At 41.4% G+C, this 22,372-nt stretch overlaps 1 protein-coding gene across 2 annotated transcripts in view; it reads left to right on the forward strand.

The window, feature by feature from the left end:
- The first annotated feature begins 4,187 nt into the window (after window positions 1-4,187).
- Window positions 4,188-22,372, forward strand: part of LOC146608113 (nck-associated protein 5-like) — a 187,296-nt gene continuing 169,111 nt past the window's right edge. For both annotated transcript variants that reach the window (XM_085347468.1, XM_085347469.1), the window contains exons 1-2: window positions 4,188-4,390; window positions 18,299-18,401. In XM_085347468.1, coding sequence (XP_085203594.1) covers window positions 4,272-4,390; window positions 18,299-18,401 — 222 coding nt within the window. In that variant the 5' untranslated portion in view covers window positions 4,188-4,271. The remainder of the gene's footprint in view (window positions 4,391-18,298; window positions 18,402-22,372) is intronic.

Genomic DNA, 22,372 nt, shown 5'->3' on the forward strand with positions numbered 1-22,372 from the left:
TGAGTTATCTATTAGCCTACGTGTGAGGTTTCACCTTGACGCGAAGCTTGGGTGCTATAAATCTAAAGGCGTTAACCATGTGGTCTGGCCCGGGGTGGCCCAGATATGTTTAAGAAATAGAAATAAATGCCACAGGGCTCAGGGGAGAACGTTTGACGCAAAACTGAGATGTTTATCCACAGGAGACACAGGTGTGACAAACCAACTGTGAAGAACAGCCGTTACACCACATGAGTCACATCTGGAAAATAGTGTGATGTGGTGCGGAGTGCCTTAATGTGCTTTTTGTTTTGTTTTGGGATTTTTTTTTAAATCGATATCATCCAGAAAGTACAACATTAACGAACATTAGCCGCCTCCATCATCACTGCTTGCTGACTGATTTCCATTTTAGTGGTCTTGGTTTTGCATAGTTTAGAAATATAAAAAAAAAAAAAAGAAAAAAAAAGAAAAAAAAGAAATATAGACTGTTTAAACCATTACCTGTGTATAATATTAAGGATTTTTGCTCTTCTTTAAATAAAGTAATAGCTGAATTCCTCAGCAACATACAAGGTTAAAAAATGAAGGAAAATGTAAAGTACCACAAAACTGCAATTCCTCATATGGCCACTGGAGGCTTGTCACAAAAGTGAGTCAGTCAGACCACGTGACTTTCGCGCGTTGCATTGTAGGTACGAGTGGCAGCAAAATGAAAACACTGCATGAAGCGCTAGCATTTCCAGCACCGATAACCATTAATTTAGCAGTTTTAATCCCTACCTGCATTTTATTTGCCCCCAAAACAGTTATGTACAAAACGAAGGAGAACATGGCAGGTCCGTACAAAGACAGACTTGACGAAAAGGCCAAAAAAAAAAAGGTATGAAGAAAAAATCAAAGGAGTGAAAGAGTTAGACCCATACGAGCATACAGACTGGGCTAAAGACGTTAGCGTGCTGCCCAGCTTTCATCACGCTCATATTTATAATTATATGTTCCTAAGTGTGAGTGCATACACTCAAGAAGTGTTTAGTAACTTCAGATCCCTGCAACAAGCCCAGTTTCAGTTTACCGACGGATGGGTACAGGACACTGACATGTTCCGAGTAGCCAGATATGTAGGTGGACACCAGGTTTTATTGTAAGTGAAGGGCAACCCCTTAAAAAAACGGACAGAGCAGTGGAGTAGCCAAGGCAATAGAACAATATAAAACTCTATTACTAAAATATAATTTATTTCACAAAAAAGATTAAAAACAGTTAAAAACACCCCTGGCCAGGGAGAACACACAGTAAAAACATAAAAACAACATTAAAAGTCCAGTGGTGTCAGCCACAGCATTAAAATCCACTAAAATCGGAGCGGGGCAAAGAATACCCGGCGGTGTCCCCGGCCGTCCTGTCTGTCTCTTCGCTCCGGAGTACTGGAAGAGAGAGGGGGCAGCGACAGTCACTATTCTTTCCAGTGAAAGGGATTTCTTGTACCACGGTGTGTTTTGGGAGTTTCCCCGCAATCCAAGCCCTCTGTTGCCTCTTCGTGACTTCGGAAACATGACTTGCACAATTTCTCTTCCACGAAGGAATCCGATAAAAACCGATCGCTTTACCCGTTGGCTTCCAGTGGCTGTCATGTGACCAGTTAATAATCCAACAGCTTCTTGCCAGTCTTGTGTCTTTAATTCCCCAACTTATTGGTGAATCGCTGTTAGCTGCTACTAGTATTCACTGTTGTACCAGAATTGTACTCAGTCGCACACAGTTTGCATTAAAGACGCCTGCATGATTGCAAACACTCACCAATAGTCACCAAACAGCCCTTTGAAATGTCTTGTTTGCAGCAGTCAAGGGCAACTTTTGCTCTAAAGGCAAATGTTCTCCCTCTTACTACAGTTTGCTGAGTAAATTGTGTTTGCAGACAAGTTGGTGTGTTCCATGCAAACTCCAGGAGACTAACAACCTGCTAGCAATCAAATCTATTGCAAGGAGGTTTACAGGAACACCTATTTTTCCTGAACGACTAGATTTTACCAAATGATCTCTGGATCTGTGTGACTCTTTTGTCAGTCGTCCATCTCTGGGCATGCTCAAGTCAAATCGCAGTTAAAACTTTGTGTTAGTTCCAAAGCCTTTTATAGCCGTCCTTTTTGAGGTTTTGGATGAAAACCTGAAAACTGTTTGAAAAGGGACGATGTTACTCTCATTTGGACAACCATTCGTAAAAAGAGAGCTTAAGATAGAAAAGCCATAGCTGGCATCTTCATGACCTCTCTTCAGCTGGCCTGTTTGCTCCATAAAACTGTGTAATCGTTTCCAAACATACCACATAAATGACTTGATTTATACCGCAAAACTTACCACCATGGGTTTGCTGCTTGACAACAAAGCAAAAAGAAAAAGAATTTAGGAAAATAGAAATATTTTTCTTTCCTTATGTCAAGATAAGAACACATCAGAACGAGTGGAGGAGGCAGATGTGGAAGACAGGATGTGATTTAGGAAGGAGGAGCAGATTCGGTCAGTGTTTCTTCACGAGATAAGCACGCACAGGTGTTTACATACGCACATACACGCACACACGGTGCACGCGTATACTGCAGACTCCACCTGTCAGCCACTCAGGTTCATGAGGAACCTGTAAAAAGCTCAGAATAACAGGGGAGATATTTACACTGTCAGCAAAAATAAAAGCTAACATTTACCTAATTATGCAAATTCAAGTCTACAAATGCTAATATTTCAAATTCAAATCTAGCAAAAGACATTTCTCTCTTCACTCCAGATTCAATAAATAAATCACAAGCTTCCAATTATCCAGTCAAAGATTTCTATTATGAAAAGCTTAATGAAGAAGATACGGTGGTTCTTGTATTATTAACTCTCTCCTTGATGCTGATCAGCGTAACACCATGCTGCTCTTTATCCCATTAGCTCCTGACATTTAGGTTTAATTGAATGCCTGTGATTGCAGGATGGCCGGGGATCTCACTCTTTCTTGTGTGCTCTGCCTTCAAAGCAGCTCAGAAATCTTTTTAGGTGTTTTTGTGTGTGCATGCGTGTGTGTGTGTGCGCGCGCATGAAGTCATTTATCTTCCAGCTCCCCACCGCCCCGGCGTATTGCAATGTCGTCAGCTCACTCCATCTTCTTCTGCCTCCGCCGAGTGAACAATGTTGCAATGCAGTGAGCTTATGGGGCAAGAATGCGACAAACAGAATGGAATTGCTGCAGAAATTATTGCATTTGAGACCGCAAGGAATGTAGCAGAGACGGGCTGAAAGCAGACCATTTATTCACAGCGGTTAGGGATGAGAAGCGGTGGGCGGTCGTGCTGAAAAACATGGAACCCCGGCTTATTTCAAGCAAATGCACTTTGTGTTTTTGGTGCATCCTGCAAAAAATCAGTAAAACAAACCGAATTTAAGGAGATATAGCACGAGAGATGAGGTTAATACAAGTGGCAGGGCTGCTCTTTGAGCCTCGGATGGGTGGCAGCGAAGGAATGCAGACTCTCTGAGGAGTGCCCTGCAGAGAGGGCAATGAAAAGCAGAGTGCTGGTGGTGGCTCGCGGCCGGCACAGAGAAGTATACTTGGCAGTGAAGCCGAGAGTCATGTGCCTCCATTTAAATGAGAAGGAAAGAGAGGCAGGGAAGGGGAGGGAGAGAAATACAGGCTGAGCTAAGAGGCTGGGGAGTCCGCCAAGCCAAGACACTTGAGGAATGCAGAAGCAGGCCTCTCTTTGCAGTAATGCCATTACTGCTGTCTGAGTCAGGCAAACAGCTCTTCCAGTCCAGTCAGCAAGTCTCGCAGCCAGTGTAAACACATGACAGGTAACACCTGAAAGCCAAGCAGAGAGAGGTGAATCCTGGGAAAGAAGCTCCTCTTTAAGAGCTTCCCAGCAGTATAGTGTTTCTCTTTTATATTCTGAGGAACCATCCATGTGTTTGCACATTTCTATATGTGTGTGTGTGTGTGTGTGCAAGGGCGCGCTCTGTGTGGTGTGACTCCTCCGGCCCTGGCAGTTAGTTAATAAACGCAGGCCTGTCAACAGCTGCTGCTGATGTAATGTGGAACTTCTCCTCACTCTCCTTATCCTCCCGCCCCACCACGCCTCCCCAGCTCCCTCCTGCACCAGCACCAGCACCACCACCCTCCCTCCCTTCTATTTACAAGTCTCACTGGGTGTTGCTGCAGACTTCCAGAGCTGGCAGCACAGATAGTGTTGTGTGTTTGTGTGTGTGACTTCCCTCCTCCCCCCCCTCTGTGCAACACTTCCAGGGGAATTTACAACAGCATGTTTTCAGCTGCCATCAAAGAAAGGTCCACATCATCAGGTTGTCTTCCTAGCCAAAACACTCCTGACAGTCTGGGAGCTGCAGACCTGTTGAGTGGAGAGGATCCGGCTGGCGCAGAGTAAGTTTGGATTCTTGCTTGTTTGTCTTCTGACATTATGGGAAACTGAGCAGTTTAAACCTTCATTGGGCTAGCTGACTAATATCAGCTAGTGCCAATTTGATGTTTAACTCAATTTGTATTGTTTTCTCCTGTAGTAGTAATAGTAGCTCTGCAACATGAAAGTTTTTTATTTTGCTGTTTTTCAGTTGTTTTTATTCATTTAAATGGAACTCTTACTTTAAAACTCCAAGATTAATCCATGAAGCTGATAGTTGAGCTTTTATGGGCTAATTATAGTATTTACAGTAATGTTTCCTCTGTCTTATATTATGCAAATTAATGCAAAGTCTGTGGAAAGGTAGTTAAAATAGTTTTAAAAAGGCCAGTTAACTTGTAATTAGTACCTGAAACCCCAAAAATGTAAATGCTTTGTGATTTAGCTGGTTGTAAGAAGCAATTTCAAGATTTCAGAACAAAATTTAGCCAGCTATTTACTAAGCTAATTAGCTTTGTAAGTAAGCCCAGTTGAATCTGTGATTGCTATCCACTACTTATTTGCCACCCAGCATGTAGCCGTATTAGTAATTGGCTAATTTCTTCTTCTTCTTTTTTTCAAAATGAAATAAAAATAAATACACTTTTGAGAACTGCTTTTTGCTATTGGGAAGTCAAAATTTCAGGTTAGCATCTTGCTACAAATGAGCTAGTCTATTAATTAGCCTATGCAATTAGCAACTAGGCTAGCTAATTTGTAGCTAGGATAATTAGCTGAGCGAGGAATGTCAAGCTAAAATAAAAATGCTGTTTAGATCAAAACATGTTTAGTAACATTTTAGCAATGCGCTAATTGGCAAATCATTTAGCTAAAGAAAGAGCTAGTAAAGTTGTTTTTTACAATATTTTTTGTGATGTTTAAAAATATGAAATTACTGATATGTAAAATTGCTAGATGTTGGTGTGCAAATAGATATAAAGGCTTGTATTACTGTGTTTGTTTGTTTTTTAAATAAAACAATATCAAAGAGGTGGTTTAATTTAATTCTGAAATATTAAAATTGCTTGATTACAACTAGCTCAAGCAGATTTACAAAGAGTCTACATTTATTACAACTGTCATTTTAAAAAGCATTTTTATAATATATATTTGTGGAATTTATGTAACGTAAAGCAGACTAATCATTACTGTAAACAGCTCAAATTAGCCTAAAAACAAAAAGTGATAAACTCATAAAAAGACATGAATGTGTTTGGTTTTCACATCCTTCTTTGAGAGAAAATGCACATTGGAAAACATCCGCATAGATAAACATGCACAAAAACGCTGTTGTTTCTCAAGCTGTCAGCAGAAGCCTGCTGATGAAATGCATGTGTTCAGTTTTTCAGCAAGCTGCCCATCGCATGATGCTCGCATACCAAGCTGAGAAGGGGGCACAGTTGTGTATTTTGATAACGCTTGGAAAATTCCTCTGCCCTCTCTTGGCATGCTGCATCACTACTGGGCCTTTGGAGAATATTTTTCTGGCTTTTTTTCTACCTGAAGCACTATCATGAGAGAGTTCAGTGGAGAGTCACGCTGCTGAAGCACGCTGCAAGTCCCCCAGCAGGATGTTCAGTTAACTTTTTTTTTTTTCCAGGATGTGTATGTAAAATGTCCTACGCATCTGGTGGGATAATCGCAGGGAATTGCAGGGACTCCCCTCATGAACAGGATGACGACATTGTAGTCATTGTTTTTCTTTTTTCTCTCCGACAGACCTCCGACCCCTCCCTCCTTTTTTTTTTAAACCCCCACATTAAATTGCCTGCTAAATACCACTGACTAAAGAGGGCAGACAGGTTCGGGCACAGTCTTTGTTACTGTAAGTGACTGAGAAAGACATCTCACTTGGCACAATTTTACTTAGGAAGTAATGAAAGCAAAGTACACGAGCTTTGTCAGTCTTCTCAGCCAAGCTCATCTTTAGTGAACAAGTAGGCTAAGTCAAATATTAATACAATCTTCAAAGAAGCATCCCGACTGTGAAGGCTTCATGCAAATTCTGTAAAATGTATCATTAAATGGTATGAATAAATAACATCACAATGTGGAGGACTCCACATTGAGACAGAACTGGAGCAAAGCGAGTGAAAATATAAGCACAGCCCTGTTTAAAAATGCAGAACTAGGTGTCAAAAATCTGTCTGGTTATTGCACACCAAATGATTTACAAATGCCTCCGAGTTACAGCTTAAAAGCATAACGAGGAGCTCCGTTTGTTCCTTACTTATTAAATATACAGGATTGTTTTTTCTCCCTTAGTCACGCTGTCCTTGCCTGTGAGCGTTTGGCAGAAACGTGGCAGACAACTGCCAACATTTGCTGGTTCCAGCTTCTGAATATCCAAAATCTGCTCTAGATTACATCTGATAGAACTGAACACTTGTAAGCTATGGACTGTTGATTTATGAAACAAGAAGCTATTTTAGCCCATGGGATCTCAAAAGGTGGATTTCTTTCATCTTGTGTGCAAAATCTTATCAACTTATTGTGGAAAGAAGTTTTCATTTGGTCTTTACCAGGCATTATCTTGCGCACAAAATATGTATTTGTCATATGAATGAGTCATCTTACCCAAGTAATAATTTTATGTAAACTGGGATCTTACTGAGCTAGTGAAGTAGTGGTAGTTCCTCTTCTCACTCGAGTAGTCTGCCATAAACTCCCATGTTCAAATGCTAAATTGTACATTATTAAAAATCAGCTTCACAGCCTTACTGCTTTACTTTATACTGTAAGGTAAAGAGCCAACAATAATACAAGGAAAAGCCCAAAATCAGATGACCGCCTATCAGTAAGCACTTGGTAACAGTGGGAAGGAAAACCTCCCTTTTAATAGCAAAAAATCTCAGGCAGGACCAGACTGAGGCTACATCCACACTAATGCGTTTTTGTTTGAAAACGCATCATTTTCTCTCTGTTTTGCCCTCCCGTCCACACTGAGATGGTGTTTTCCCCAAGGAAAAACGCAGCGTTTGGAAAACGCTCTCGAAAACGGATACATTTCAAAACAGAGCTGTCCCATCGCAGTGTGGACACTCGAAAATGCAGACTTTGGAAAACGGTGACGCATGTTGGTCATGATGCAGTCATGTGACCACTTAACCCAAGTGGTAACATGCTTTGTCTTGCCATTTCGCCGCCACGGTTCAAAGAGCCGGAATGTAAATAAATGGCAGAGGGAAATGACACAGGTCGAGTTGTCTTGCGTTTCACGCATGCACGGAACGGCAACGTCAGCGTTTTCGGCCGTTTTTGTGTGGACGCGGAACTCTTTGAAAACAACTGAAAACATGTTTTTCAGATGAAAATGCCGTTTTCAAATCTATCCGGGCTAGTGTGGACGTAGCCTGAGAGAGGGGCTGGTTGATCCAGCTGGATAACTGAGTAAGTGGAATGGCTTGAATGACAGATGTCCTGACCTGAGTCTGGTGGGGCTAGTCTGCTCTCTTTTTACTTTGGTAGAACAAAAAGATTGAAGGTTGGAGGTCAGGTTAGCGGAAAACAAATATGCCATACACACAAGTAACATTAATGAGTCCAAGGCTAAACACTACCTGGACTTTCATAATAGTAACTCTTCTACAGTACAAGCGATTGGAATTAACCACATTCCTCTTTCAATACGATGAAATAATTTACCAGGGCTCCATAACCAAAGGGAAGCTTTTTGGATTTATAAATTATATGCCACTAAATATCCTGGCTTAAATGAGGACTTAGATGTTACTTCTTTTTTTTTTTTTTAATAAACTTTATTTGCCCTTGAAGATGCATTTAAATGATCTGCAGTGTATGGTGCTCTGAGGTGTTTTCTTGTCTGATTTGGACTGAATCTTGTGAATGTTTCTTGATATCTTTTTGGGCTCTTGCATTTAACCGGATTATTGAAGACTCATCCTATGGGTAAAGTTTTACTGGTGGAATTTTCCACTCTCACCCTAATTGGAAATTTGGCATGATCTAAAATATCGCCATGTTGGTGTCATTCGTACACCATCATAGTAATGTTGGTCCAGGATCAACATTGCAACTGACCTATGACAGCTGAGCATTAAGCTAGTATTAGCCTAATGCTATTAAAACTATCACTATCAAACCATTGATTGGTCAATTGCAATATTGATCATGGACCAACATTGTTGTGATCATACAGGAACAACATTAGCATGGGGATTTCAGATACACACTAGTGGAACACCGTTACAAAAGATTCAGTTTGTTCATTGTTGCTTGTTGGAGAAATGTGTTGGAGTTTTGGGTTGAATATGGCCATGCCATGAGAGTAAATGGATTTGGAGTTATGGGATATCCATACATCTAGTCACCGTGTATGTAGTGTTGGAGCTCCAAAATCTTACAGATATTGTGGCCACCTCAGAGGTTTGTACTTCAGTTTTGGTGAGTAAAATTCTACTGTTTTGTTAGTTGTAGATTGGTGACCAAGCTATAAATTATCTATATAAGGTAACTTCTGGCTCCAAAAACCAACGTGGGGGCGGCCAAAACGCTAACCTTGACGTATCAGAAAGTGGAGTCCAAAACCAGTGGGTGAGGTCATGGTGGCCATCTTTTGCGCAGTCTGTGGGTGGTAGCAGGCAAAGCTGACATTTCCAGATGTCCTTCTCCCCACCAACACTTTACTGTTCGTCCTGGGAGATCCCGAGGTGCTCCCATGCCAGATGAGATATACATTCTCTTCAGTGTGCTCTTGGTCTAGCCTGGGGTTTCTTCCCAATTTCACAGAAAAACCTCCAAAGGGAGGCTCCCAGGAGGCATCCTAACCAGATGCTCCAACCACATCAGCTAGACAAAATGAGTTTCCTTCGTAGGGTGGCTGGCTTAGAGACCTAAGCCAGCCACCCTACGAAGGAAACTCATTTTGGCTGCTAATTATTATTATTACTATTACTGTTACCCAGATCACATGGTCATAGGTAAGGGGTGGAACATAGATGGATAGTCCGGTACAACACCCACAGTGCTGATACTGGACAAGTCTGCTTTTAAAACCATTAAAACCCCCCAAATTACAAATTAACATGACATTCATGCTCACGAGGAGTGTCTGTAAACTACTGACCACAACTGTACATGTCAGTCAAAAACATGATTAGTATTTATGTTGCCCATAAGCAAAGTGTATTTATTAGTGTATTTATTAATAAATATAATTATTGTCACAAACCCACAAACTATTTTGTCTTGTGTGAAGATAGTACACAACATTGTAGCTGTGTCCCAAAATGCTGGATGCATCCTCCGGAGGCCGCATTTGAAGGCCGATTACGTCACAGCCAGGCGACGAAGGCTGTCCCAATTCGTCGACTCCTTCAAATGCGGCCGACAAATGCGTCCTTCATTTCCCCGAATTTGAAGGACGGGTCGGGTGTGTCCTTCGTGGCCCACCATATCCCAGAATTCATAGCACGGCCCAGCCAATTTCAGTTTCCAATAATGGCGGCCGCTACTAAGTTTTAAAATTACTCTTATTAATCTTTCTGGGTCACAAAATAAACTTTTAACATATTTTCAGACGAGAAAGTAGCTGTGTAAACTTCAAATATCAGCTCGGTTTATCAAGACATCGCATATTTGCAAAAGTGCGCCGATGTTTTCGGAGACGTCTGTTACCCACCCGCTCGATAGCAAGCCGGGGGGTTCAATGGTCACTCGAGCCGGCGAGAGCAGCGGACTCCTGGCTTCATCGTTTCAGACCCCGCTGTCTTTCGCTACTCAGGTTAAACATGATTTAAAAGTCACTCGGATAACTTAAAAATGTAATTGTTGGGCTTTTTTCTGTGTTTTATTTGTTCTGGAGTAAATCGGTTTGACTGAGATCAAAGTTATTAGATTATTAGATTAAATAAAACTTTATTAATCCATTGGGTGGGTTCTTCCTTGGTTTTCACACAGCTGAATAAACGTCAAACAGAAAACTGATTAAACAGAAGTATGAGATGGTCGAGAATAGGGATGGGTATCGTTTAGGTTTTATCCGATACCGGTGCCAAATCGGTACTTTTGAAACGGTGCCGGTGCTCAAACGGTGCTCAAACCGGTGCTTAAAGAATGGAGAACACAAAATTGGTCCAAAAACCTCTCATGTTCAGCTGCTTTTTGTAAAAATATAACAATGTTAGCGTTTTCTGCAGCTATGGGGCATATATGGTATCACTCTTGGCTGGAAGCAGTGCTTAAACAATGGAAAAAACACAAACTTTGTCCTAAACCTCTCATGTTTAACTGTTTTCCACTTTTTCTTTGGTCATTTTAGCCTTTTTAGCCAGGGTGAAGGGAGCATCTGCCATCAAACAAGAAGACAGCCGCATGTAGCTATGATGATGTTTGCTAGTTCACCTTACATGCATTAATGTAATAACGTGGTTAGCCTACTCAACGTAAATTAGCTACTCACGCAGAGAAGAACGGCTGCTTCCACCATCATCTGTCATCATTTCTGCTACACTGGCAGGGCTAGGGGCCAGGACTCTCCTCTTCGTGTTTTTGGGGGATGTTGCATAACAGGCAACCCACCCGCAGTAGATGTGCTCGGTGTGAGGTCTCGCAGCAAGCTATCAAATACAACGCATTTCTGGGCTTTTAAAAAAAACGCTATGCGTCGCCAGGTGTTTCATCAGATTTGAGGTGTTACCTCCTTTGACAGTATCACAGTATCAGCTTAAAGCACTTGTTGCAGGCTGCTGAGTTTGCATATTTTGCTATGAAGTACAGCCAGACTTTTGACCACTTCGCCTTGGACATTTTTAATCTGTAGCTCTGCTCTAACAGAACGTACGTACCTGGCCCCGCCAACTATCCTCGGAAACGTAAAATGATTGGCTAGAATCTAAAGTGTATCACAGCTCAGGAAAAAAAAGCACCGAAATAAAGCACCGAAATGTGCGCTGCTTTTCGGTCTGGTTACTACCGTTTATGTCAGAACGACACCGGTACCCATCCCTAGTCGAGAATTTACGCCAGTGTCCTGTTATATTTTAGATAGCAAGGAGCAGACGGCCGAGTTTATTAAACTCCACCGAGACAGCGTTGACGCAAATCTGAAGGCTAGACCGTCCCATTTCACAGTCTCACACTTCCAGCCTTCTTGGTCTTCGAAGGACCCGGCCCACGTAGGCCGCGAAGGCCAAGTCCTCCGACGGATGCAGCCGACGTTTTGGGACACAGCTTATGACTAACCACACACTTTCAAAATTATTATGACACTTTAGGGCCTCCATATTAGTAAGGTAAATTGAAAATGAAAATAAACTGCAGCTCTAATCGAGTTTGTCTTCACTCGGCCTCGCCAGCTGTAGTCATTCTCACTGTGTTCAAAGGACGTAGGCTGTTTATTCAGTTATGCATAGGCTGTCCTTGTTCCTTTGCAATCATAATGACATTGAGAACTAAAGGCCTAAGCAAATAACCATGCTTTCCTGCACACAGTTATGCAGACATGTGCATTACAAATCCTTTCCATACCTTCAACACAAGCCCATAATTTTCTAATAATCTAGTTTAAGTGCCAGAAGGAGACACACATGCTCATGCCGCATAATCTCGGTGCTGATAAACATGCGCATGCTGAGACTGGCCTCCTCGTATAAGATTAAAATGAAAGAACATAATCATGGTTTCACAAGCAAGCATAAAGCGTATGCGAATCATCCCTCGCCTGGATTATCAGTATTCATTTTAAAGAGCGTGTTACATTGACCTGTTAGCCTTGGCAATAAGCCTCACATCTTCACACCCACATGATAAATACTCACCTCACTTAACCTGATTACCAGCACAGTCTAAACACTGATATACCGTGGCAGAGGCTATACAACATTTAGACAAAACATTCATTTTAATGATTGGTTTCCTTAGAGCATGACAGCAACAACAGGCCAGTGTAAAATACGGCCTATTGTTTGGGACCCTCAGACGCTGTAATTCCACGTTAGGTTGTGCCAACTGTACCGGGACACATGCAGAGGCAGGATGAGACAGGCCGGCCAGCAGAGGGACTCAAAACATCCGATCAGCACAGGCCATCTGTGCTGCTCTCTCTCCACACATTAAAAACCCCAAATCAGGCACTCGCATGCTTCAATTTTCTCCCCCATGAATGGAAAGTAATAGCAGCCCCCACTCCCAAAACGTTACCCTCCCACTGCAGCAAATTAAAAGCGAGGCTCAAACGTATAATCTTCTCCCCGGTCATTCATTCATTCATTCAGTCGCAGCGGACATGGCAGTCCGGATGGATCATTCAGAAGAAGAAGAAGAAGAAAAATAAAGAGAACTAGGCTGTGGACCGTAGGGGATGCCTCTGTGCTGACCCCGTTTCAGCCACCCCCATCCTTAATTCAAGCCAGCGCACAGGGTACAGACACAAAAATGAATTGGTTCCTGGGGCAAAAGGGGGGTGCACCAATCAATGTCCAATCTCCCCTCACCACCACTACCATCCATTTTCAGGCCCTGGCACTTCCTGGCACCCCTGCCCCCCATTTTGGGGTATTGATCACAGAGTTACCATTTGGCCAAGAGGCTTTTGTTTCCAAGACCTAAAGGTTTCCACTAATTATACAAAAAAGCCCCCATACTGCTAATCTTTGGCTCCAGATGGCCATTTAAATATAGGCTTACATGTATTTGCTCCACTATTTATCATATAATTTATTATATAACCCGTGACTAAACCACTTCATACTGTATACATAAAGGGAGGGGGAAATAATTTCCCATTGCTCAGTTAAATGTTTTGTTGCGCGAGTGCCAAAGTTCAGGCCACCCCCTGCTTAAACCAACCACGACAAGGACTTTCTTATTTGTGGCGAAGCGAGAATATGCGTGGGAGAATGCCTTACTATACTAGGTACAAAGGGCGGTATTGTCACTTGTGGCAGAGTGTGATCTCTGTAACACTTACGAATCAAAAGCCAGAGGGTGGAGCAACAGTGTTTCTTCAGGAGGTCCCTTTACTGTATGATTATTCAGCCCTGCAATAGAGTTAAGAGGGCCAGTAACAAAAAAAAAGCCAGTGATTGCAATAAATGCACAGCTGCCTAATTTATCCCACCTTACAAAAGAACAGTATCAAACCGGAGCCATGACGATCCATATTCATGGACAATCTGGGCTTGTTATTGCCATTTATCCACGAGGCTGTTTTCTGTACAGCGATCTCTCAATGGGTTTAAGTGTTATCATTAAGCTGTTATCCCCTCACATTATCCCTGTTGTAGTTTCAGAGCTGTCTGGGGCTCTGTGACTTCAGCTGGGTCCTCTCTTGTTCCTGGAGCAGATGTTAAAAAACGACTCCCACCTCAAACAACCCCCATTTTGTGTTGTACACAAACACACACATGCACACACCATCCTGCCTTTCCTCCCTCCTTCCCTCACCCTGGCATCTAATTAGGCCTACAGCACAAAGACTCCCAGATGTCAGCGTCCTCCTGGCCTCCTTTGATTATATCCTTTCCATCCCACTGCCTTGGTTGCCGACTGGCTGGGGGCCGTGTGGACTATAGGCGTTGACGCGTAGGTCAACACTAGTCCAGTTTAACATATCAGTAATTGCTTTAGGTGTAAATCACGGGGAATGAGGAGGGAGGCGGGACAGTTGCAGAGAGGCCCCTGGATTGTCATAAATGCTTGCAAAGTGGTGTCAGTTCTTGGAATATGAAGTATAACTTCAGCTAAACGCAGGAGAAAATCACATTATGTAGATGGAGACTGAGTTACTCTAATGTCTGTATCTCTAATAGCTCGTCCAAAACTACTGTTTGTCAATCCATATTTAAAAGAGCATTCATCATGGCCAACAGACCCCAAGTGTTTCATTTCCTTTAAAACCAAGCAACCGAGAAATACGAACGATCGGTCGACAGTCAACAAGTCTGTCGTCTGAGGAAAATTGGCCATGGCTTTGACTTTTACAGACGGCGGCCACGGCCGTAACTTTCAGCAGCAATCAGATTTCCATGCTTCCATGAGCACCACATCTGCCCAGTGAATGCTTAATGGATGAGATATTGATTAGTTCTTTACTGTAGAGCCCAGGATTACACTCTATCATCGAGGCTTGGAAGTATTTCACACTTCATCGCCAACTATTATTCTTTAAGAAGTGCCGACGAAACAAACCAAAGCAATTACAGACTAACTCGTCTTCCTTGTGATAGCTGTGTAATGCTGTAAAATCTAGATCACACAAACAGAAAACATATCCTGTCACAGCCTCATCAAAGCAGCTTGTTCTGTTCACACATTTAAAGAAAAGGAGTGACAGAGGAATGTCTGACAATGCAAGTTGCGTGAGTAAGGGGTCTTAGTTGCGGGCCGTATCATAAAACCTTACCTGAACGAATTTCCACTGTTGATACATGAACCTGTTGTTATGTAGCACTTTTTCACTACAAGCCCCACAATCACACACACACACATCCCTACAAGAGCTTACAAGTTTAGTGTGATTTGCCTTTGCTTTGCAAACTTGCAGTGTTGCTCAACTGTTTTGATCAAAGCCAAAAATTGTCGTGATACATGCTCAATCATGCAGGTGACGAAATACCAGAAAGTTGATTCTGTTTATCTGGACGTAGCGCTTTCTGTGGGAGAAAGGCTTCGTCACTCATCCAAGTGACTTCTTCAGTCTCAGCTGCCTGCAGGTTTCTCCAACCTTATAAACAGTACTTTTGCGTAATGACTGAAACTAGAGCCATTGAATGAACACTGGGCTTTGAGGTCAGTTACATGATCATTGATATGCAAACGCTCATGACAATTGATCAATGACCATGAGTACCATTCACAGAGAGTTGGGGAATGGCTGCAATCACAACATTGTCAGATGGTGAAAGATGTACTCTTAAGCCCCCTCCTCAGTTCAGAGATGATTGTCCCCCTTTCACATAAATGGTCTTGATGACTTCCCACTCAAACCCGCATTCCTGTCCACGATGTACATGTCCTCATCGCTTAAAAGGTTTCCACTGGCTTTTAAGTGTAAGTAAGAAGCCAGAAAATGATCTAGACTAAATTCAGTTAATTGTACAGCCCCTGACTTGTGTTTATGTGCTTAACTTTATAACTGTATATATTGTAACAATGTTCCACTTTCTCTTGTTATCAGTGTTAAATATGCTTTTTTGATCCATTTTGTTCTCTGAGCTGTTACTGAATGTTACCTGGTACTAAGGGCAACTGACAGCACTAAGACAAAACATCATTCGGTTTGTTCAAATGTCAAAGGTAGCAGTGTTCCAGTGTTTTATTGCCTGCCTTTATCTCAATGTCCCTGATATGTGGCTTGTAAGGTGTTTGTTTCATCTTAATCACTTCCCATCGATCCACTGCCTCATCCCTCACACTGTACACCCAAAGGAAAATGCCATCCATGGTTTCTTTGTTGGGTCTGTGTAATCAAGCGCTGTGCTGTAATCCATTTTAATCATTTACTCTCAATTTCCTATAACCCCCTATCTCTGAATCCAAGGGAAGATTTACTTCCTCTCCTAATCTCCAGGAGAAAATAGACCAAACTAAAATGCATGCTAAACATAGACCATCATTTCATCTGTTGCAAAACACTTTCACAATTAGTCATCACAAAGCCAGAGTAAGTGAGACGGTCAGGAGTCTGATGTTTCTGTGTCATTAAAGACAGAGCATTTCACATCCTGTTTGCTGATTAGAGAAATTCCCGCTACACTTGATTGCCCAGGGCTGTTCAGAAATAGGGCAGAAAGGGACAGTATCATGTTTCAAAATATAAGATCAGATCTGGATGAAAAGGCAGCGGCTGATCCTGATGTTTCATGTCGATAAGTTTGGACTTAACAGATTGGCAGTGGATGGAACATGTCATGTTGATGTGTGGGCATATTTGACAAGTGCAGTCATGCTGCTGAAGCTTTAGACAGGGTGTAACGGATAGCGCCTGCAGTGGATGCAAAAGGGTTTGTTTGTTGCATAAGTAGGTTTGTGAGGAGGGTAAGCACATATCACCTAAACTCTGAACCTAGTAAATCGTGATACAGAGCAGGACTGTAGATTTACCTTATAAATTTCATAAATGCCTTTTCCAAGTTCTGCCTATTCTGAACTTCTCAAGTATGATATTAACTATGATCTAAACCAAATCCACCATGTAAAAGGTAGACTTAACAATTGTGTCACCACTTTTCAGCTACTTCTGAGGTTTTGAGTTGAACCTTTTAGCTATCAGCTATTTGATTGAAAACCAAGGACACTGCATGCTCACAGAATTGGAAAGCAGCTTGTTTAACACAGGGTGGCCATATTACAAGGCCTCAGTCATTTGGCGACCTCTGTTTGCAATGGAAAAATGTGAATTTCCTAACCAGTAGGTGAGTGGTTGCTCAAGATTGCTGGCATGAAACTGGTCACAAAGAGGTACACAGGGCTTTCCCCAGTTGTAGCTGATTTGGTCAGTAATTGTAAACCTTATTAAATGCTAAATTATCTAAACCATATCAGAGTTGCAGTCACTGTGGGCATAGAAAAGATGGGCATAGAAAAGATGAATGCAACCTGAAACCAGGATCCAATTTTCCTAATGGGCAGCAGGGGGCAACTCCTGGCTGGAAAAAGAAGTCATGTTGCATAAAGGTCTATGAGAAAACAACCCTACTTCTCACATTATTTATGGCCTCAGCAAAGACTTTCCTTATTAGCTAATAGGTAGTGATAAAGCCTAATCTTTAATAATAGAATTAATATAATTAATACAGTTAATTAGTAGGTTCTTGCAATTGCCTCTAGATTGTATGTAAGAAACTAACTTGTCTGAAAATACACTTATCATAGTTTTGCCAATGCTTGGCAAGTAAATGGTGAGCATTTAAAGACAAGTTGGTGTCATTCATGCAAACTATGGGTAACCTTGAAAATCAGTTTGCAATTAAAGCAATCACAAGGTTTTTGCTGCAACACCCTCTTTGGGACCGATTTCAGCTAGCAAAAGCTACCTCCAGTAACTAGTCACCAACCGGTTGAAGAACACACATTTTTCTTAAGTGATTATATTTTGCTGGGGGGTTGCCAACTGGTGTTTAGGCCTGTGAGACAGATGGCTAAGAGGGTTTTTTTTTTTTTTTTTTAAATAAATGAGACTGTAGATCTAGATCTAAATGAAATTTAGATCTATCACTGCAGACTAATAACTAATAAGGAAAGTGCGTCATAGCCACATTTAATGCTAACCATTTTTTTTTACATGAAATGCAATCCACATAATTACCTGTATTCTTTAGTTTAATTTCAACCTTTGCCTTAACTACATAACATTATAGCAAGTTTAGTTGCACTTACATTGTCTCTGACCCCGAGGCATCCAACAGCTGACCTTTGACCACATGCTCACCAATGAGGAAGTGGTATACTTACTCTGTACACCACCGCAGTGAGTGTAAAACCGTAGTTCTTTGTAAAGGAGTAGTATGCGTGAAGTGAAGTGTTTATCTTCTGCTGTGGCCTCAGTCAGGCCAGGTCGGACTGGTTCCCAGCGCTGTTTGGAGAGGCCTAGAAAAACAAAGAGCTGTAGATTGGGGTTTGGGGTTGGGGTAGAGGGTGGGATGCCTAGAGCAAGCGGTAAGACACGGCTAACAGGAACACTGTGATCCCAGTGTCCTGTCAACTTTTGGCTGAAAGTACGGCAACAGAGACCGAATGAAGCGTTACACAAATAAGGGGGAAGGGATAGTGTGTGACTGGACTGTGCAGCTCCTAACTTGGACTTTGATCTCACTGTAAAAGGTGAAAGCCCTCGTAACAGCGGAAATACGACCCACCTGATATGAGGTTTTCCTTGTTGACTTTTTCACTGTCCTTTTGTCCTCCACTCCGCCCCTTTCCCCTCCCTGAAGGACTGTCCAGGTGTATGGATCACTGCAGGGCAGCGGAAGCATGAACAGACAGCTGGAGAGGAGAGAACAGTTAAAGAGATTGTCTCTTGACAGCAACATACTGGTAAGTCATTCCTAAACACCGTCAGTGTGTTATTTTGTTAGACTATTAACTCGGTCAGGAAGTGGACAGTATTTATTGGCTATTGCCTAAGATTATAGTGGTAATTCACATGAAATAAATATTTTTTGCTGATATTTCAATTTTCAAAGCAGTGGCTGCTTTTTCCTTTAATCGCACTGTTAAACCTTTGTGAGTGAGTTTTGTGTGGGTATTGCTTTTGGGACCATGCTACCATTGCTTGTGGTTTGTTTGGACTGCATTTCCCACGAAGCAGTTGGCGGTGCTCATGGTAAATACCTGCTCTGTTTTTGTTTATTCAATCTGGTGGGAATGAAAAATGTTTCATTTCCTGTCTTCAAATCTTTCCCATTCATGACCCTCTTTTATTCACTGTTGAGCACAAAAATGTGATGTTAAGCCTTTTACAGACTGAGATTAATTAGCTTGCAAGAATGTCAAAGCTACACTGAGATTTAATTTTTTCCCCCAAGTGCATAAACACACCCACGTGTCAAACAGAAGTGAGAAAGGACAGTCTGCCATGACTGTTTGTGAAACACTCTTTGCCCACCGGTGACTGACAGGCTTATCTTTATGCCGGGCCGCTCTTGCAAATCACAGGAGTGGAAACTTGTTTTGTCTCAGGGTTAACTGAAGGTGAATCTGCTCGAAAGAGCCTCTTTGGAATGTCAAGTGCCTGCTGTGTTGTGTCTGCATGGGAGAAGAGAAGCTTACCCCCCCTTCCCTTCGGTGCATACAGTACGGTCACTGCGCAGGAAATAATAAATCAAAGAGTCTTAAAATAGCATGAAGATATAGGAAGTGATGAAGTCATCAAGAACACGTTTGTTGCAAATGAAATGGCAAATGTTTAAAGCTGCAGTTTGTCCATGTGACTAACCAATTAAACAAAAAACAAACCCCGAAACGCTGTAAAGCCGTTAAATAACGTATGCATGCTTATGCTGCAGGTCAGGGGTTTAATTTGTAGTTTGTTGCCTGCGTTACAGACCATCAGTCTCTAAAGAAGTCGAAACATGTTTACACACTCTATTGACTTGACCTGACTTTATAGCTTTCTGCTGACCTTTCTTTACCTACTCCTGACCTGCAAGAGAGCCTCAGTCCTTAGAGTCCGTACAGGAGAAACCAGTGAACATGCTATTGATTTCTGTAATTTTACAGTCTTTTCTTTGGACGACAAGAAATGGTGAAAGTGTAAACAGAAATAAGTAGAATTTAAGTAAATATAAATACACCCTGGAAGAAAGAAAAGTTTATTTATACGTCTTTATGTATGCGTCTGTTACTTTGGGGACAAACTTAAATTAAACCAAACTGTTCTCACCTGTTAAGGAGTTGAGGTGTGAAATACATCCTAGACCCCTGAAGGTTCTTATCTATATCACATATTGTGATGTGTGCCACCTGCCACTCTTAAATTACAAATTTTGGTGTTTAGGCACCTACAAAACCTTATAAAAGCGTTGCATCACTTCATGATAGTAATATCTAATTTATATCTAATTTATATATGCAAAACTTGACTTATGTATGATATTTTGTAACATTGTCATGTTACCTAGCAACCACCTGCCAATGGGCTAAAATGACCCTTTATTAGTGTTTGTGCAACTATAAAACCTTATAAAAGTGTTGTGTTTAACTTCACAATAATAAAATCGAATTCATATGCTCAAAACTTGGCTTATGTATGATATATTTTAATGTCAACATGTTGCCTAGCAACCACCTAGCAACGGACTAAAATGACCCTTTTAGTGTTTATGCACTTATGCTCACTGTTAGTAGCATCTAAATATAGAAAAATGGAAATTAATACTTAAGACAATAATAAAAAAGAAAAGAAAAATATTTAGAAATGTAAAAAATAGAGGAGAATTTAAAAAGAAATTGAATGGAATAAGTGATAAATAAAAAAATTGATAGAAATAATTAGAGAAATGTACATAGATTGATAAAGAAATGAATAAAATTGAGAATTAAACAAACAAAATATTGTAAGAATATAGAAATAAATGGGAAATGCATAAGTAACTAAAAATAAATAAATAAATGAATAAACTTTGAAAGAAACAATATAGCCTGGAATAAATGTAGAAGTATAGAAAAAAAAACCTTAATAAAAGTTACAGAAATGAAATTATGAGATGAATAATTCCTTTTTTCAAAAAATTATATTTATGCCAAACTAAACTAAATGTCCCTCCATACTTTTTATCTGTCCATGAATACATCTAACACGACGTTACATAACAGTCGGTGTTTTAACCCCAGCAGCACCTTTACAGTCACTTCACATCCAGATGTCCACAGTCACTGTCCTCACTGAATCGTTGTTGCTAATCAAGGAAATGCAGGAAAATCTGTGACTGAAAGAATGTGATATACAACAATGTAAATTAGACAATTAAGAAAAAGTAGCTCCTCAGAAAACGGTCTTGATTTTCTCTGGCATTAACCTTTGAGTCTGTCAGTAATTTACTTCTTAAACTGAGAGTTGAGGATGTCGAAGATTCACTGTGGTGACACACTTAAATCCTCTTAGGAAGGCGAGACACTTCCTGGTTTATCATTTATTCACCGCGGTTTAGCTTTGTGAATATGTAACTTCCTTTGACACAGCACACGATGACTGGATGATGTCTGTTTTTCGCTGAACGTGTGATCCTTAGAGAACTTCCAGACGTGCCGATATGGGCTGATGTGAGACACACTGTGGCTTTAATTGCTTAAATTGGACACACAGCGGCCTGATTTACTGTGAGCCTGAATCTGGGTCATGTTTGTGATATGGCTTTATGATTCAACATGCTCACATTTGCCCACTCAACTATCCATGCATGCATTTTTTTCTCTCCCTTTTCCCACTTTCTCCTTTTTTTTATTAAATATATCGGCTTCTTTCTGCCTTTGGTATGTTGTTAATTTCACTCTCACTTTGTGTCTTTGTTTTCTCCTATTGGTTTCCTTCTTTCCAACTCAACTATTTTCTTCTCTCTCTAATGATTTATTCCTACTCAGGGCAGCAGGAGCAGAAGGAGCACTGGGTTGCTTTAGTAGTGGGACATGTAGACGCCTGGAGCATTTTTGGTAAATGTCCAGTGTAGATCTGGTGGCAGTTTGCAGCAGATTTGATTCCATGCCATGAAAAGTGGAGCAAATCTTGAAGTTGAAGAAGAGGGTTATTATGTCGCTCAATACTCAAATATGCACATATTGCACGTTGCTATTGACCATGCCGTCATGCCTTTAGTTAAATGAGGCTTTGTTCGACCGAAAGTCAGTCAGTTCGAGGCCGACCTGCGTCTTTATCCTTCCAGTGCTTGATGCGGGACATGTTGTCCATGGCCCTTGTGGCCCAGCTGGCCCTGGCACAGATAAACCCACTAAGTCCTGTAAACACTCCTTTTCCTGGGAGGATATGAGGCTCCGATACATTTATTTTTTCAGGCATCTGAGAAAACACAAGAGGCGGTTTCTGACATTCCGTCAGACGACAGGCATGAGCGTTCATGCCCTCGTTTTCCTTCTGTGTCACTTGAAAAATCAGGCTCTGCTGGTTGTGTGACTGCAGATTAATCCCAGAGAGATGACCAGTAGTTGTCCCCTTTATGTAAGATTACACCCATGTTTCATGCAGAAAGTAGCTTGAGTTTCATGGCCTGCTGTGATGATGAAATGTATTTTCCACTTGAGGGACGCCCCCGAAGGCTTTTTCAGTTCACACTAGCAACACAAAAATGAAGACAAAATGCCATATGTCAGCTGAGGAACAGGTAAAATATTTATGTCTGCTCCTCTTGGATGGATTACATGGCCTAGCTTCTGTCAATGTGGGTAATTTGGCAATCAGAGGGCTTGAATGTCAGTTACATATGCGCCGTGTTTCCTCATTGTTCCTGAGTTTGTTTGCTGAAAGCTGTCCAGAGCTCGAGCTTTTCCGTCTT

Source organism: Diplotaxodon limnothrissa, linkage group LG23 (genome assembly GCF_057381915.1).
Source record: "Diplotaxodon limnothrissa isolate DT_005_m linkage group LG23, D_limnothrissa_male_GT1.1, whole genome shotgun sequence".
NCBI lineage: Eukaryota > Metazoa > Chordata > Actinopteri > Cichliformes > Cichlidae > Diplotaxodon > Diplotaxodon limnothrissa.